This window comes from Nerophis ophidion, linkage group LG10, assembly GCF_033978795.1.
Source record: "Nerophis ophidion isolate RoL-2023_Sa linkage group LG10, RoL_Noph_v1.0, whole genome shotgun sequence".
Lineage (NCBI taxonomy): Eukaryota > Metazoa > Chordata > Actinopteri > Syngnathiformes > Syngnathidae > Nerophis > Nerophis ophidion.
This window is the reverse complement of record NC_084620.1, coordinates 24,000,495-24,014,463: the sequence shown is the minus strand read 5'-3', so window position 1 is coordinate 24,014,463 and position 13,969 is coordinate 24,000,495. Positions and strand designations below refer to the sequence as shown.

The window sequence follows — 13,969 nt, the reverse complement described above, 5'->3', positions numbered from 1 at the left end:
TGTACTTCTAATGTATATACTTGTTCTTATGCTATGTGAACTCACTATGCTCTCTGCTGGCTGTACATATCCTACTAAAAAAGACCTACACTGTTTCAATATCCACATTTCTCTGTTGATGCAATTGTTGATGACTGAAGTACTGATATCAACCAAAAGCTCCTCATCCCACCCCCCGGATTGTAAATAATGTAAATAATTCAATGTATATACTATGATGATTAACTTGTGTGATGACTGTATTATGTTGATAGTATATATTTGTACCATGAATTGATTAACGTGGATTAAACAAGTTGAAAAACTTATTCGGGTGTTACCATTTAGGGGTCAATTGTACGGAATATGTACTGAACTGTGCAATCTACTAATAAAAGTATCAATCAATCAATCAAAAAGCATGCACTACTTGTTCCAAAAGGTTGAAGATAAAAACGGTTTTACCTTTGCTAAAAGACGATGATGATAAAAACACGATTTTAAAACGCCATTGACTTGTTTGTCAAGTTTAAAATCGCTATCTATAGTGACGCCAAGGCTGGTGACCTTCGGACACTTTAGTGAAGTTTCATCTCAGTCCAACTGAAACCTACCCCACCCTGATCACCTCCACTGTATTGATGGTCCTGCAGGTGGGGAGGGGTGAGGTGGGGTATCAGTGTGCACAAAAGGTCGTAGGGGGCGTGTCACCAGCGCGTGGGCTATAAAGCATCACGAATTTGCATCACGTGAGACTCTGTAGGAACCCCACGTTCACTGACATCACTAAATTCGGACTCTTATTTGGAAACTTTTGTCATTCGGATTACCCATGAGGCGTCACGTGGACACTCTGCTATGCGCGCTCTCGCTTGCGGTGGTGGTGTGCGCGCACGTGCGACTCAACTCCATCCGGACGGTAATCGTGCACGAGGTCCCTGGGGAGCTGACGGTGAGTGTGCGCGTTTCAGTGCAGTTTGTGGCGACCCGTTCAATTGTGCGGCGTGTGTGTGCGCGCGCAGCTTCGCCAGTGCATAAGCGACCTGGGGTGCCAGCGAGGGAAGCTATTGTCACGCCCCTCAAAAGGCCCCACCCACTCCCGCTGCCAGACCTGCAGGAGGAGGAAGAGGCGTTGCCATCGAGACGGGATGTGTTGTCCTGGCAACCGCTGCAGCAACAGTACGACGGGGGGTGACGCACATTAACGTTGCGTTGTTGAGGTGTGTCACATTAACAGTGTCTCGCGCAGGTGCGTGCGTTCCTGAAGGAGACACAATTGCCAGCGATGGGACGGTTCTGGACAAGCCCGACACGACCGCATGGATGAAGAAATACAGGTCAGTGTCTGGTAAAGGTGAGCATCACAGGATACGGTCAAAGTGACAGGAAGTGGTCGTAACCGTCTTGGTATCGCTGTTGCAGGTCAAGCGGGCGACCCGTGCCTCGTCGCCTCAGACTGTTCTGACAGTCTGTGCTGCGCTCGCCACTTCTGGACACGCTTCTGCAAGCCGGTCTTACGGGAGGGTCAGGTGTGTTCCCGCCGTGGCAGGAAAAAGCGGCAGCGGGACCTGGAGCTCTTCCAGCGCTGCCCGTGTGGACGTGGACTCGCCTGCCACGCCGGAGATGACAGCGCCTCGTCCTCGTCCGCGCTGCCGATGGCGGGAAAGTCCAAGTTTGCGGCACGTTCCCCCGTTGCGCCGCAGACCAGACTGCACGTGTGCCGCAGGAAGTGATGTCATTAGACCGTCACTTCCTGTTTGTCACTGGAAATGGGAATTGATGTTTAATATTTGCTACCTTTAACAGAGCTTATGCTAATGCCAATGCATGTCTGTATGACACAATGAAGATGTCCTTCAAGGCACTGCTAGCCATGTTAGCTAGTGAGCCATAGCTAGCAAGCCGTTGACAATAAATGCGACCCAAGTAACAAGCTAAGCTTCTCTTCATCTGATGACAGCTTCACGTCTGGTCAAGAGTAGCATCCAGAAAACTGTGAGAATTACTTTGTAAATTTATCGTTAAAAACTGTCTGGGGACGCCATCATTTTTTAAAATTTCATAAAGTTACAAAGTCCGAACAAACTTCACCACGGAGACGTTGAAAAGACAAGAAGCTTGTTTATTTTCTGTTTTCTATTTGATGTTGCAGTTGGTGAAGGACTGCGCCCGACACAGCCCCTTCCCCTTCACCTGTAAGCCACACCCCTTGTAGTTGGCCACACCCCTTGCATTCACCTGCAGGCTGGGCTGAACATGCTCCCACACTCGCTGTTTGGACTGCAGCTCTCGGTCAGGCTCACCTGGGCCACACACACACACACACACATTCATTCAGCATTTCTTCCCGTCACTCACGCATGCTATCCTCACGTTGGTTACCGGGGAAGTCCAGGCAGGTGACTCTGTCTCCAGGGTTGGAGCCTGTGGGCGGGGCCAATGGCTCAACAGCGTGGTCGGATTGAAAGCACCACAAGAGGCGGGCCTGCGAAGCCACTCCCTTCAGTTTGCAGGACTTAATGTTGCACAGCAACACAACAAGAGCGCCATCAATCTGACGAAAGAAGGAAGTCAGACTAGAGTAAAGACAACGTGACCAAGAGAAAAGAAGAAAACATACTTCCTTTCTTGGTAGTTTGCTGACAATGGTGCGGGGGGCCTTCTCTCCCACGTCCACTTCTTGGACGGCCAGGTTTTCTGCTAGCGGGTGTGGGCCAACGCTTAAGATCCGCCCGACTCGCAGGTCAAGGCGGGACACGTCCAGTGGAAGCTCCCCGCCCAATCGGAGCGCAGCAGTGGGAGCTGAAAAACAAGTAAGTTCAGTTTTTGTTTTACTTTGGCATCCTCTCCAACATAGTCCTTGGTTCCTTTAACCATCTGGGGACCTTAAAGGGGTACTAATGTGCAAAAAAAAATGTCTTACTTATTGGTACATGTTTTTGTGTATTTGGTATCTTCATAAATTTGAAATCAAACCAAACTACATCTCACCTCTCTTGGCTCCTTTCTGCCTGCAAGTCACCTTGCTCCATTGATCCAGGACGCCTGAGGGGGGCGAGGATGCAGCCCCGGAACCAGTGGTTGGAGGGAGTTGATTGACAGGCGTGCCAGGGGCGTGGTTTGGTGTGAGGAGGGCCTTAGCTGAAACAGATGGAACACTTGTTGCTGCACTTTGACTAGACCAGCGGTTCTCAAACGTTTTCCACCAAGCTCCACTTTAGAAAACACTTGGCTCTACAAGTACCACCATAATGAACAACATTAAAATACAGTAGCGTAGTAGGCCTAAGTATTAATTAAAGACAAGGTATGTTTAATTAACAAGAACATTTTAATTGTTTTGTCCACTGTAACATTACACACAGTTTGAACAGTACCACTGTGTTTTAATGTAGGAAAATAAAAACACTAATCACTTAAATAAGTGATTCTTTGGCGTACTACCAGATTGAGCTTACATACCATTACACAGTTTGAGAATTACTGGACTAGACAATGTAAAGTTACAAAAACGTACCGACACGTCTTCTTTGTTTGTCCTGAAGCTGAAATCTCAGCTGCTCGATGTCTTTCTTCAGTTTGCCGTTTTCCACCAGCAGCTTCTTCTGCTCGCGCATGGACGCCTGTAGCACTGAAACCAACACTTTACAGATGACGCCATTTTATTCCTTTTCCACATATTGCAGCTTTTCACATATTTTTATGCATTTTTGTTTGTCAGCTAACTCCCTCTTTGTTACTGGTAAGCCCAGGGCTGGACCCTGGAATAAACAGTCATTGCAGTTGTTTATGGCAGTGGTTTTTAAATGGGGGTACGCGTACCCCTGGGGGTACTTGAAGGTATGTCAAGGGGTACGTGAGATTTTTTTTTAAATATTCTAAAAATAGCAACTATTCAAAAATACTTCAGCAAAATATGAATGTAATTTCATAAACTCTGAAAAGAAATTCAACAATGCAATATTCAGTGTTCACAGATAGATTTTTTTGTGGACATGTTTCATAAATATTGATGTTAAAGATTTGTTTTTTTTGTGAAGAAATGTTTAGAATTAAGTACATGAATCCAGATGGATCTCTATTACAATCCCCAAAGAGGGCACTTTAAGTCGATTATTTATTTCTATGTGTAGAAATCTTTATTAGGGCCCGCATGGCCCATTGCCAAAGGACTCCTTTGGAGTCCTTTGGCAATGGCCAAAGGACCTATTGTTTTTCGTGTGTTTTATTCTTTCTTTATTATATTATTCTTTATTATTCCGCACCTATGCGCTGTAATTTGACCCCCTTAACATGCTTCAAAACTCACCAAATTTTATACACACATCGGTCCGGCAAACCTTCCCAACTTATTAAACAACCAAACCCCAAAAATCAAAATTACTCTCTAGCGCCCCCTAGGGAAAAAAACCCCAGATTGCTTGTAACTTCCGTTAGGAATGTCGTAGAGACGTGAAACAAAAACCTCTATGTAGGGCTGACTTAGACCTAGATTTCATAATCGTATCTTCTAGGGCAAAAATCAACAGAAAATTTTCAAAAACCACTTCGAAGCAAAATTTGCATAATAAATGCAATTTTTGACTCTTTGCGCTGTAATTTGACCCCTTTAAAATGCTTCAAAACTCACCAAACTTGGCACACACATCAGGACTGGCGAAAATTGCAATCTAGTTATAATTGAATCACTTGTATATTTTTCAACAAGTTTTTAGTTATTTTTATATCTTTTTTTTTCCAAATAGTTCAAGAAAGACCACTACAAATGAGCAATATTTTGCACTGTTATCCATTTTAATAAATCAGGAGCTGATGACATAGTGCTGTATTCTACTTCTTTATCTCTTTTTTTCAACCAAAAATGCTTTTCTCTGATTAGGGGGTACTTGAATTAAAAATATGTTCACAGGGGGTACATCACTGAAAAAAGGTTGAGAACCACAGGTTTATGGGAACAACGATGAGGAGGGCCACATGATTATGGTGATTGGTCACTTCAGCAGCTAAATGTCAATGTGGTCGTCGTGCAGGTGTTTGCTTGTTCTATTTCAATTGACTTATTTGCCTCATGATTATTACTTTGTTTCTGCTAACTTTTATTCAGCAGTGAGTCAACATGTTCTTTGTATTATTTTTATTTGATTTAGTAGCATCGCGGCCACATACATTCAAAATCCCATAGAGATAACCGGTAATTAGGCATAGCTTTGAACGTGGTCATCTTGGCAGATTTACAGCCGTATTTCTAAATAGACTGTATTATTTAAGTTTATATTTTAGCCGATCATCTTTTCAAAAGATATAGTGTCTAAAGAGCTATAGTTTTTTTTCATATGTTTTGTACTTTCATTGTTTAGTTTACTTATTCAAATAATGCCAAAGCGGCACAGCAGTTTTAAATGGCTTTACTGCAGTAGAAGATTTCAAACACTTGTCTTTCCCCTGGGATCTCTCAAACTATTTTTTTTTTTAGCTTTTTATATAAACTTTGGACTTTATCTGGAAACATATGGACTATGGCGTGTCGTGGTGGTAGAGTGGCCGTGCGCAACCCGAGGGTCCCTGGTTCAATCCCCACCTTGTACCAACCTCGTCACATCCGTTGTGTCCTGAGCAAGACACTTCACCCGTGCTGGTTAGCGCCTTGCATGGCAGCTCCTTCCATCAGTGTGTGAATGTGTGTGTGAATGGGTAAATGTGGAAGTAGTGTCAAAGCGCTTTGAGTACCTTGAAGGTAGAAACGCGCTATACAAGTAAAACCCATTTATCAATTCCTCTTTATCCTGCTCAGTGGCCTTTTGGTTAGAGTGTCTTCCCTTAGATTGGTAGGTCATGAGTTCAAACCCCGGCCTATTCATACCAAAGACTATAAAAATGGGACCCATTACCTCCCTGCTTGGCACGCAGCATCAAGGGTTGGAATAGGGGGTTAAATCACCAAAATGATTCCCGGGCTGTCTTGAGTGTCCAATAATTTCTATACTCTAATTTTTTGTGATAGAGTGATTGGATCCCACACTTGTTTTTCACAAAAAACATTCATGAAGTTTGGTTCTTTGATTAATTTATTTTGGGTCAACTGAAAATGTGACCAAATCTGCTGTGTCAAAAGTATAAATACAGCAATGTTAATATTTGGTTACATGTCCCTTGGCAAGCTTCAATGCAGTAAGGCGCTATTGGTAGTGTTCCAACAGGACAATAACCCCAAACACACGTCAAAAGTGGTAAAGGAATGGCGCAATCAAGCTAGAATTAAGGTTTTAGAATGGCCTTACCAAAGTCCTGACTTAAACGTGTGGACAATGCTGAAGAAAAAAGTCTGTGTCAGAAAACCAACAAATTTAGCTGAACTGCACCAATTTTATAAAGAGGAGTGGTCAAAAATTCAACCAGGAGCTTGCCAGAAGCTTGTGTATGGCTACCAAAAGCGCCTTATTGCAGTGAAACTTGCCAAGGGACATGTAACCAAATATTAACATTGTATGTATACTTTTGACCCAGCAGATTTGGTCACATTTTCAGTTGACCCATAATAAATTCACAAAAGAACCAAACTTCATCAATGTTTTTTGTTAAAATAAGAGTTGTAGAAATTATTGGAAACTCAAGACAGCCATGACATTATGTTCTTTACAAGTGTATGTAAACTTTTGACCACAACTGTACATGGATATGGGTAGTTTCAGTACCTATTTTGTTCTCAATATGCTGGTACGCTGAAGAAATGTGTTCCAACATTAGCATGGCTAATTGTGGTTTCTGGTTCTGTATGCATCAGGCACATATAAGGTGGTATTTTCTTGGCACAATATAATGCAGTACATGTAATGATTTTCTACGTAGTGTATCGACATGGTAGTAGGCTATATGATTTATATTTAACATGGGTTGGCTCATAGAATTACATTCTGCACTGAAAGACGGGAATGGTTGATGAAATGGAAGAGAATGCAGTGCATCAGGTTGGATGCAACATGGAGTTATGCAAAACGAAATGTGGTGGTAATTTTACTGTTGGCCTTGGCTTGCCATCAAAGTAGGCTTATGCGATATATAGTATATAATATATTATTCTATATAATTATTTTGATGGTGGTTTGTGTGGTCAAACTAGACATTTTAGCAGGGTAGTGCCAACAATCTGTCTCGACTGCAGAGGAAAATATTGCTGCGTAACTTTACAAATACATTTGGCTAATCAATATCAGTAAAATGTGGCATAATTACTCAGTAAACCATCTTGCAAGAAGCATTAACAAGACAAACCTACACCGTAGGACTCGTCGATTTCCATCTGAGGTTCCTTGCAGTAGAATTCGGATACCCCTGTGTATCTGGCAACCTCCGTCATGGAAAGTGGAAGGGGACTACAGAATTTTGACCGTGATTGCAGTACCATTCCTGGCCACACTATTACACATGCTCCTTTAAGGGCAAAGGTATGACTAAGATGGTGAAGCTTCTGTTTGTTTGACAGTTTAGTTATGAAACATATTCATCACTAATTTAGTTGATCTACTGATGTGACGTGGCAGGGTTGGTAGAGCGGCTGTGCCAGCAACTTGAGGGTTTCAGATTTGAATCACGCTTCAGCAGTGATGGGCAGTAACAAGCAACATGTAGCAAAGCTAAGTAGCTTAACTACATTTCCCAGTAGCTTAGCAGTAGCTTTACTACTTTTGAACAAGTAGTGATTCCTGTAGTTTAGCTATTTTTAGACCCATATAGCGAGGTAGCGAGGTAGCTTACATCAAAGCAACAAGCTAAAAAGAGAGACAATGGACTGCGAATCCGGACCAAAAAAAAAAAAGTACAAATTACAATGACATGGATGAATGACAACGTCCATACATACGGAAAATATCCATTATGATTGGTTGGTGTTCGTATGATGAGTCACAATTGACTATGGTTAGAAAAAAAACATTACGGACTGGCCAATATAAGATAAGGCGGGTCATTGAAACCAAAAAGCAAAATTACAACAAATGACTCAATAAAGGTTTTCTTTACCTTCAGTGATGAAGACAATGTCTAGGAAAGTGTGTGTCTTTGGCCATATTTAGACAAATGTATGCGTTTGACAAAACAATGCCCAAAACCTTAGTTTTTATTTGTTTACTCTGTTAACCAAAATCATAACTGCTCTCTTCATCTAAGACGTCCAACACAAATAAAGTGAGTGGAGTTCATGAAAAGTTTTGCTGCACATAACCATTACCAACTGTTCCCAAACGACACACAATTCATTGTTTTTGTTGTTGTCAAAGTATAGATAGAAGCTGTTTTTTTAAAGTCGGTATAGAAAATTAATAAAATGGAAGGGGGCCAAAGAAAAGGCAAACTAAAAAACTGAATACATATTGTGGAGTGTGGGGACCCCCTAGAGGTAGTTGTAGGCTGTCCCCAGCTAAATTTCAGAGAGTTAATAGTAATAAACACTTATTATCCTTCCATCCATCCATCTTCTTCCGCTTATCCGAGGTCGGGTCGCGGGGGCAGCAGCCTAAGCAGGGAAGCCCAGACTTCCCTCTCCCCAGCCACTTCGTCTAGCTCTTCCCGGGGAATTCCGAGGCGTTCCCAGGCCAGCCGGGAGACATAGTCTTCGCAACGTGTCCTGGGTCTTCCCCGTGGCCTCCTACCGCTTGGACGTGCCCTAAAAACCTCCCTCGGGAGGCGTTCGGGTGGCATCCTGACCAGATACCCGAACCACCTCATCTGGCTCCTCTCGATGTGGAGGAGCAGCGGCTTTACTTTGAGTTCCTCCCGGATGACAGAGCTTCTCACCCTATCTCTAAGGGAGAGCCCCGCCACACGGCGGAGGAAACTCATTTCGGCCGCTTGTACCCGTGATCTTATCCTTTCGGTCATGACCCAAAGCTCATGACCATAGGTGAGGATGGGAACGTAGATCGACCGGTAAATTGAGCACTTTGCCTTCCGGCTCAGCTCGTTCTTCACCACAACGGATCGGTACATCGTCCGCATTACTGAAGACGCCGCACTGATCCGCCTGTCGATCTCACGATCCACTCTTCCCCCACTCGTGAAAAAGGTTCCTAGGGACTTGAACTCCTCCACTTTGGGCAGGGTCTCCTTCCCAACCCGGAAATGGCAATACACCCTTTTCCGGGAGAGAACCATGGACTCGGACTTGGAGGTGCTGATTCTCATTCCGGTCGCTTCACACTCGGCTGCGAACTGATCCAGTGAGAGCTGAAGATCCCGTGCAGATGAAGCCATCAGGAGCACATCATCTGCAAAAAGCAGAGACCTAATCCCGCGGGCACCAAACCGGAACCCCTAAACGCCTCGACTGCGCCTAGAAATTCTGTCCATAAAAGTTATGAACAGAATCTGTGACAAAGGACAGCCTTGGCGGAGTCCAATCCTCACTGGAAACGTGTCCGACTTACTGCCGGCAGTGCGGACCAAGCTCTGACACTGATCATACAGGGAGCGGACCGCCACTATAAGACAGTCCGATACCCGATACTCTCTGAGCACTCCCCACAGGACTTCCCGAGGGACAAGGTCGAATGTCTTCTCCAAGTCCACAAAGCACATGTAGACTGGTTGGGCAAACTCCCATGCACCCTCAAGAACCCTGCAGAGAGTATAGAGCTGGTCCACAGTTCCACGACCAGGACGAAAACAGCACTGTTCCTCCTGAATCCGAGGTTCGACTATCCGGCGCAGCCTCCTCTCCAGTACACCTGAATAAACCATACCGGGAAGGCTGAGGAGTGTGATCCCACGATAGTTGGAACACACCCTCCAGTCCCCCTTCTCAAAGAGAGGAACCACCACCCCAGTCTGCCAATCCAGAGGTACCGCCCCAAATGTCCACGCAATGCTGCAGAGTCTTGTCAACCAAGACAGCCCCACAGCATCCAGAGCCTTAAGGAACTCCGGATCTCATCCACCCCTGGGGCCTTGCCACTGAGGAGCTTTTTAATCCAACTTTTTTTATTTACTTTTTCAATAAAACTGCCGGCCACGCCAGAGTGGAAGAGAGTCCACCCCCTTTCAATAGAAGTGGTTCCAGAGCCCTTGCTGTGCGTCGAAGTGAGTCCAACTACATCCAGCCGGAATTTCTCTACTTCGCGCACTAGCTCAGGCTCCTTCCCCCCCAGTGAGGTGACGTTCCACGTCCCAAGAGCTAGCTTATGTAGCCGGGGATCGGACCGCCAAGAGCCCTGCCTTCGGCTGCCGCCCAGCTCACATCGCACCTGACCTCTATGGCCCCTGCTATGGGTGGTGAGCCCATTGGAGGGGGGACCCACGTTGCGTCTTCGGGCTGTGCCCGGCCGGGCCCCACGGGAACAGGCGCTCGCCATCGTGCCCCACCTCTGGGCCTGGCTCCAGAGGGGGGCCCCGGTGACCCACGTCCGGGCGAGGGAAATCTGGGTCCTTTGTTTTTACTTTTCATAGAGGTCCTCGAGCTGCTCTTTATCTGGTCCCTCACCTAGGACCAGTTTGCCTTGGGAGACCCTACCAGGGGGCTTAAAGCCCCCGGACAACATAGCTCCTAGGATCATATTGGATTATTATTATCATTATTATTATTGGGGCAGAAGGATTATTATCTCAATTACATTAACATTGATATTATACATGTGGGCCCATAGGGTAGTTTCCCTGTGGCTTCGGTATACAATTAATCTGGAGTAACTTTTAGCTTTGCTTGTTACATTTTCCAAGTAGCTTGCCCATCACTCTCTACCTGCCATCAGAGTCACTGTCATTTTGTCCTTAAACAAGAAACTTTACCCACCTGCTCCCAGTGCCACCCACACTGGTTTAAATGTAGCTTAAAGATGTAGATAATATGTTTCACCATGTAAAGCGAGTTGAGTCCCTATAGAAAAAAGCGCTATATATATATATATATATATATATATATATATAATTCACTTCAATTTTGGCACATCATAATTGTTTGCAAAGGTTTTTTTTGCTATTTACATATACATATATATATATATATATATATATATGTATATATATATATATATATATATATATATATATGGATGTATATATATATATATATATATGGATGTATATATATATATAATTCACTTCACTTAAATTTTGGCACATCATAATTGTATGTAAATGTATTTTTTGCTATTTATGTGTCCCTGTTTATGTAATATATTTATTTTCTAATCAGCCTGGTTAATGTGTTAAGTAAATAATAATCTTTGTGATTTAGACATGGTTTCATATCATTTGACAAGTGTACGGATCGAACCGGCTTTTCTCCGGCAGCTGGGTCTGCCAGCACGTACGTTGGCCGCGCGGCGAGACACGCCCCTGCTATCACACCCACATGCTGGCAAGGCTGTGGGCGATCAGCAATCAACACACCTGGGACTGATGAGGGCGAGATGTATATAGACCATTGGACCCAAGGATCCTTAATCTTCCGTCGTGTACCGTAAGCCGACTAACCCAGCTTGATGCTCTCTCCCTCTCTCTCTCTTTCTCTCTCTCTCCCTCTCTCTCTCTCTCTCTCTCTCTCTCTCTGCATTTCTGCTCCCCTTTGAACTTTGGACTGCCCTCCTTAACCCTCGACCCCCACTTTGCACATGGACCCCTTAATGCCTCTCTCAGCCCCACGGACCTCCCGCTTGTCTCAAGGACCTTCTTCTGTTTAACCCCTTTGGACTTGTCATCCAACAATTAAGTAATACTCAACAGCTAATCATTCATACACATAGTCTCCCACCATATATCCCGTTTGGATTAGTCACACTCCATTCTCTTGTTTAGTGTATTTGTATATGTGGAGAGGCGGAGCCAACGGTCCGACGGAGTGGCAGGGCACCCTGGAGCCCGCCCCGAGATGGCGGAAAGGAGACAGAGGAGGCGGAGAATGCGAGCGAGCGGCGAGGCGTGGCGTGCCGGGAGCGATGCCGCAGGCGAGATCAGGTGTGTGGATCGCGCACCTGGGCACAATCAATGTATCTCCTCTCAATGTATAAAAGGGGAGAGGGAGGAGAGATGAGGGCAGAAGGAGTCGGACAGCTACAGCAATGGATGAGGAGCGAAAGCGATAGAGAGCAAGACGCAGACGACGATGGGGGCGGCTGAAGAGCGAGACGGAGGAGCGAGCAGTGGGAGCGATGACGGCGCAAAAGACTTCCTTTATTTGAAAAAATAAACGAGAGTCAAACCTGCTAAAGTGATGTCCTTCCTTGGTGGTCCGTGGACCCCCGCACGACGGCTAGAGTCCGTCACAATATATATTTAGTATTGTGTATTATTTATATATTGTTCATATATATATAATAAAACAAAGAGCAACATTACCCCCTTGTGGTTCTGTGCCGTCACAACTCCCCCAGCAAACATAATAACAAGGTTGTAAACTGTAAGTAGGTTAGATAAAATTATTGCATATGATTATGATTAAAATAAGCGCCAGCGCCCTCCCCCGCGACCCCGAAAGATAAGCGGTAGAAAATGGATGGATGGATGATTAAAATCAAAAATAAAATTAATAATTCAATTGTAATATTGAGTGGGCTTCAAGCCCCTCTGTAGGGAGTCAAAAAGATTAAGAACCCCTTCTCTAGGTGTCATGGCAATGCAAAACAGACGGAAGACCCCGTTTGCTGCGGGTAGCATGCTAATGCTAAAACAAAGCCAAAGTATATGCTCTATGCACTAATGCAGTCGAAATTGAGAGCTGCACGTCTTACGAGCTTTCTCTCTGGTGAGCAGAGCGTGAGTGTGAAAATATTCCATTATCTCGCCGTCTTCAGGATCCAGCTTCATTAGCGCCGCCGCCAGGCTAAAAGAAAAATAACATGCCATTTTGAAACTTTGAGTACATGGTCTGAAGTCTCAAATGGCGGGGGCGCGACAGCTGCGCCGGCTAGAAATAACCTCAGCTGATGGGCACTCCGCTTGAATTCAGCAGAAGTCAAATAAGCAATAAGGAGTGACCCTGGTTCAATTCCATTGTGGTGTAAACACACTTTGTACATAATAATATAACAAATTTTAGCGCCACTTTCCTACCTGGGATGAAAAACTTCGCCCAGGTCCATGTGTCCTCAGCTCTCAGCACAGTGCGTCGCCCACAGTCCATGTGTCCATCAGCTCTCAGTCACAGTGCGTCTGCAGCCAACAGAGACGTTTGTCCACTGTCTGTTTAACAGGTCTCTCACAAACGTCAATCCCACAACTACCGTGCAAAGAAGTGTTTTGTGTCCAAATATTGTCAAATACAAGAAGTGTGCCAGAAAATATATATTTCAAATTCCCAACCATACACGACAAGTTCTGTCTTTGAAGTAATCTTGACACTTTCCCAGCCATCACACCTACACAAACTCTTGGTTCCCCCGGGAATCTCTGCAGATCCGATGTCCACGTCTTCAAAACTGGTACCCTTGATAGCCCTTGAAGGGACAAAAATCAATCAAACCACAGTTCAACTTCAGCTCCGCCATCTGTCCTGAAATGTCACCTATGTCCAGATCCAGAAGGAAAAGTTCAAGTTTTTCAAAGTCCAACCCCCACACACCCAAAAACCCCCCACCAAAAAACCACAACAACCCCTCCAAAATCCACAAACATTCCCTCCAGTAAATGAGTTAATGTTCACATCCACAGGCAACCATGATGACATGTCACATTCCACACAATCAATGCTATTTCCATCCCAGGGAAATAAAATATATAAATGCTTCATAAAGCAAAGTGTCCTGCATAATGACCTGAATGCATCTTTGACCATACAATTTAGATAAATAAGTACATTGATCGTGAAAAGCAAGCATTTTCTTTCTGTACCTGCTTCCTAAAATTAGAATTTACCATGAAATATAATTCTTCAAATCGGTGGAAGAGGGGTTAGTGCGTCTGCCTCACAATATGAAGGTCCTGAGTAATCCTGGGTTCAATGCCAGGCTGGACCTTTTTGTGTGGAGTTTGCATGTCCTCCTGACTGCGTGGGTTCCCTCCGGGT

General features: G+C 44.6%; 2 protein-coding genes across 2 annotated transcripts; one reads left to right on the top strand and one right to left on the bottom strand.

Annotated features, from left to right (window-relative positions):
* The first annotated feature begins 946 nt into the window (after positions 1 to 946).
* LOC133560462 (dickkopf-related protein 2-like) lies at positions 947 to 1,909 on the top strand. The gene is made up of 3 exons (XM_061913001.1): positions 947 to 1,158; positions 1,229 to 1,333; positions 1,402 to 1,909. Exons 1-3 carry the CDS (start codon positions 1,128 to 1,130, stop codon positions 1,710 to 1,712), a joined length of 447 nt encoding a protein of 148 aa, XP_061768985.1. The 5' UTR covers positions 947 to 1,127; the 3' UTR covers positions 1,713 to 1,909.
* A 171-nt stretch (positions 1,910 to 2,080) lies between these two features.
* Positions 2,081 to 13,075, bottom strand: LOC133560460 (aminoacyl tRNA synthase complex-interacting multifunctional protein 1-like). The gene is made up of 7 exons (XM_061912997.1): positions 13,018 to 13,075; positions 12,696 to 12,787; positions 3,497 to 3,610; positions 2,971 to 3,120; positions 2,600 to 2,781; positions 2,362 to 2,533; positions 2,081 to 2,282 (listed from the first exon to the last, which is right to left on the bottom strand). Exons 1-7 carry the CDS (start codon positions 13,044 to 13,046, stop codon positions 2,116 to 2,118), a joined length of 906 nt encoding a protein of 301 aa, XP_061768981.1. The 5' UTR covers positions 13,047 to 13,075; the 3' UTR covers positions 2,081 to 2,115.
* Between the last annotated feature and the right edge of the window lie 894 nt (positions 13,076 to 13,969).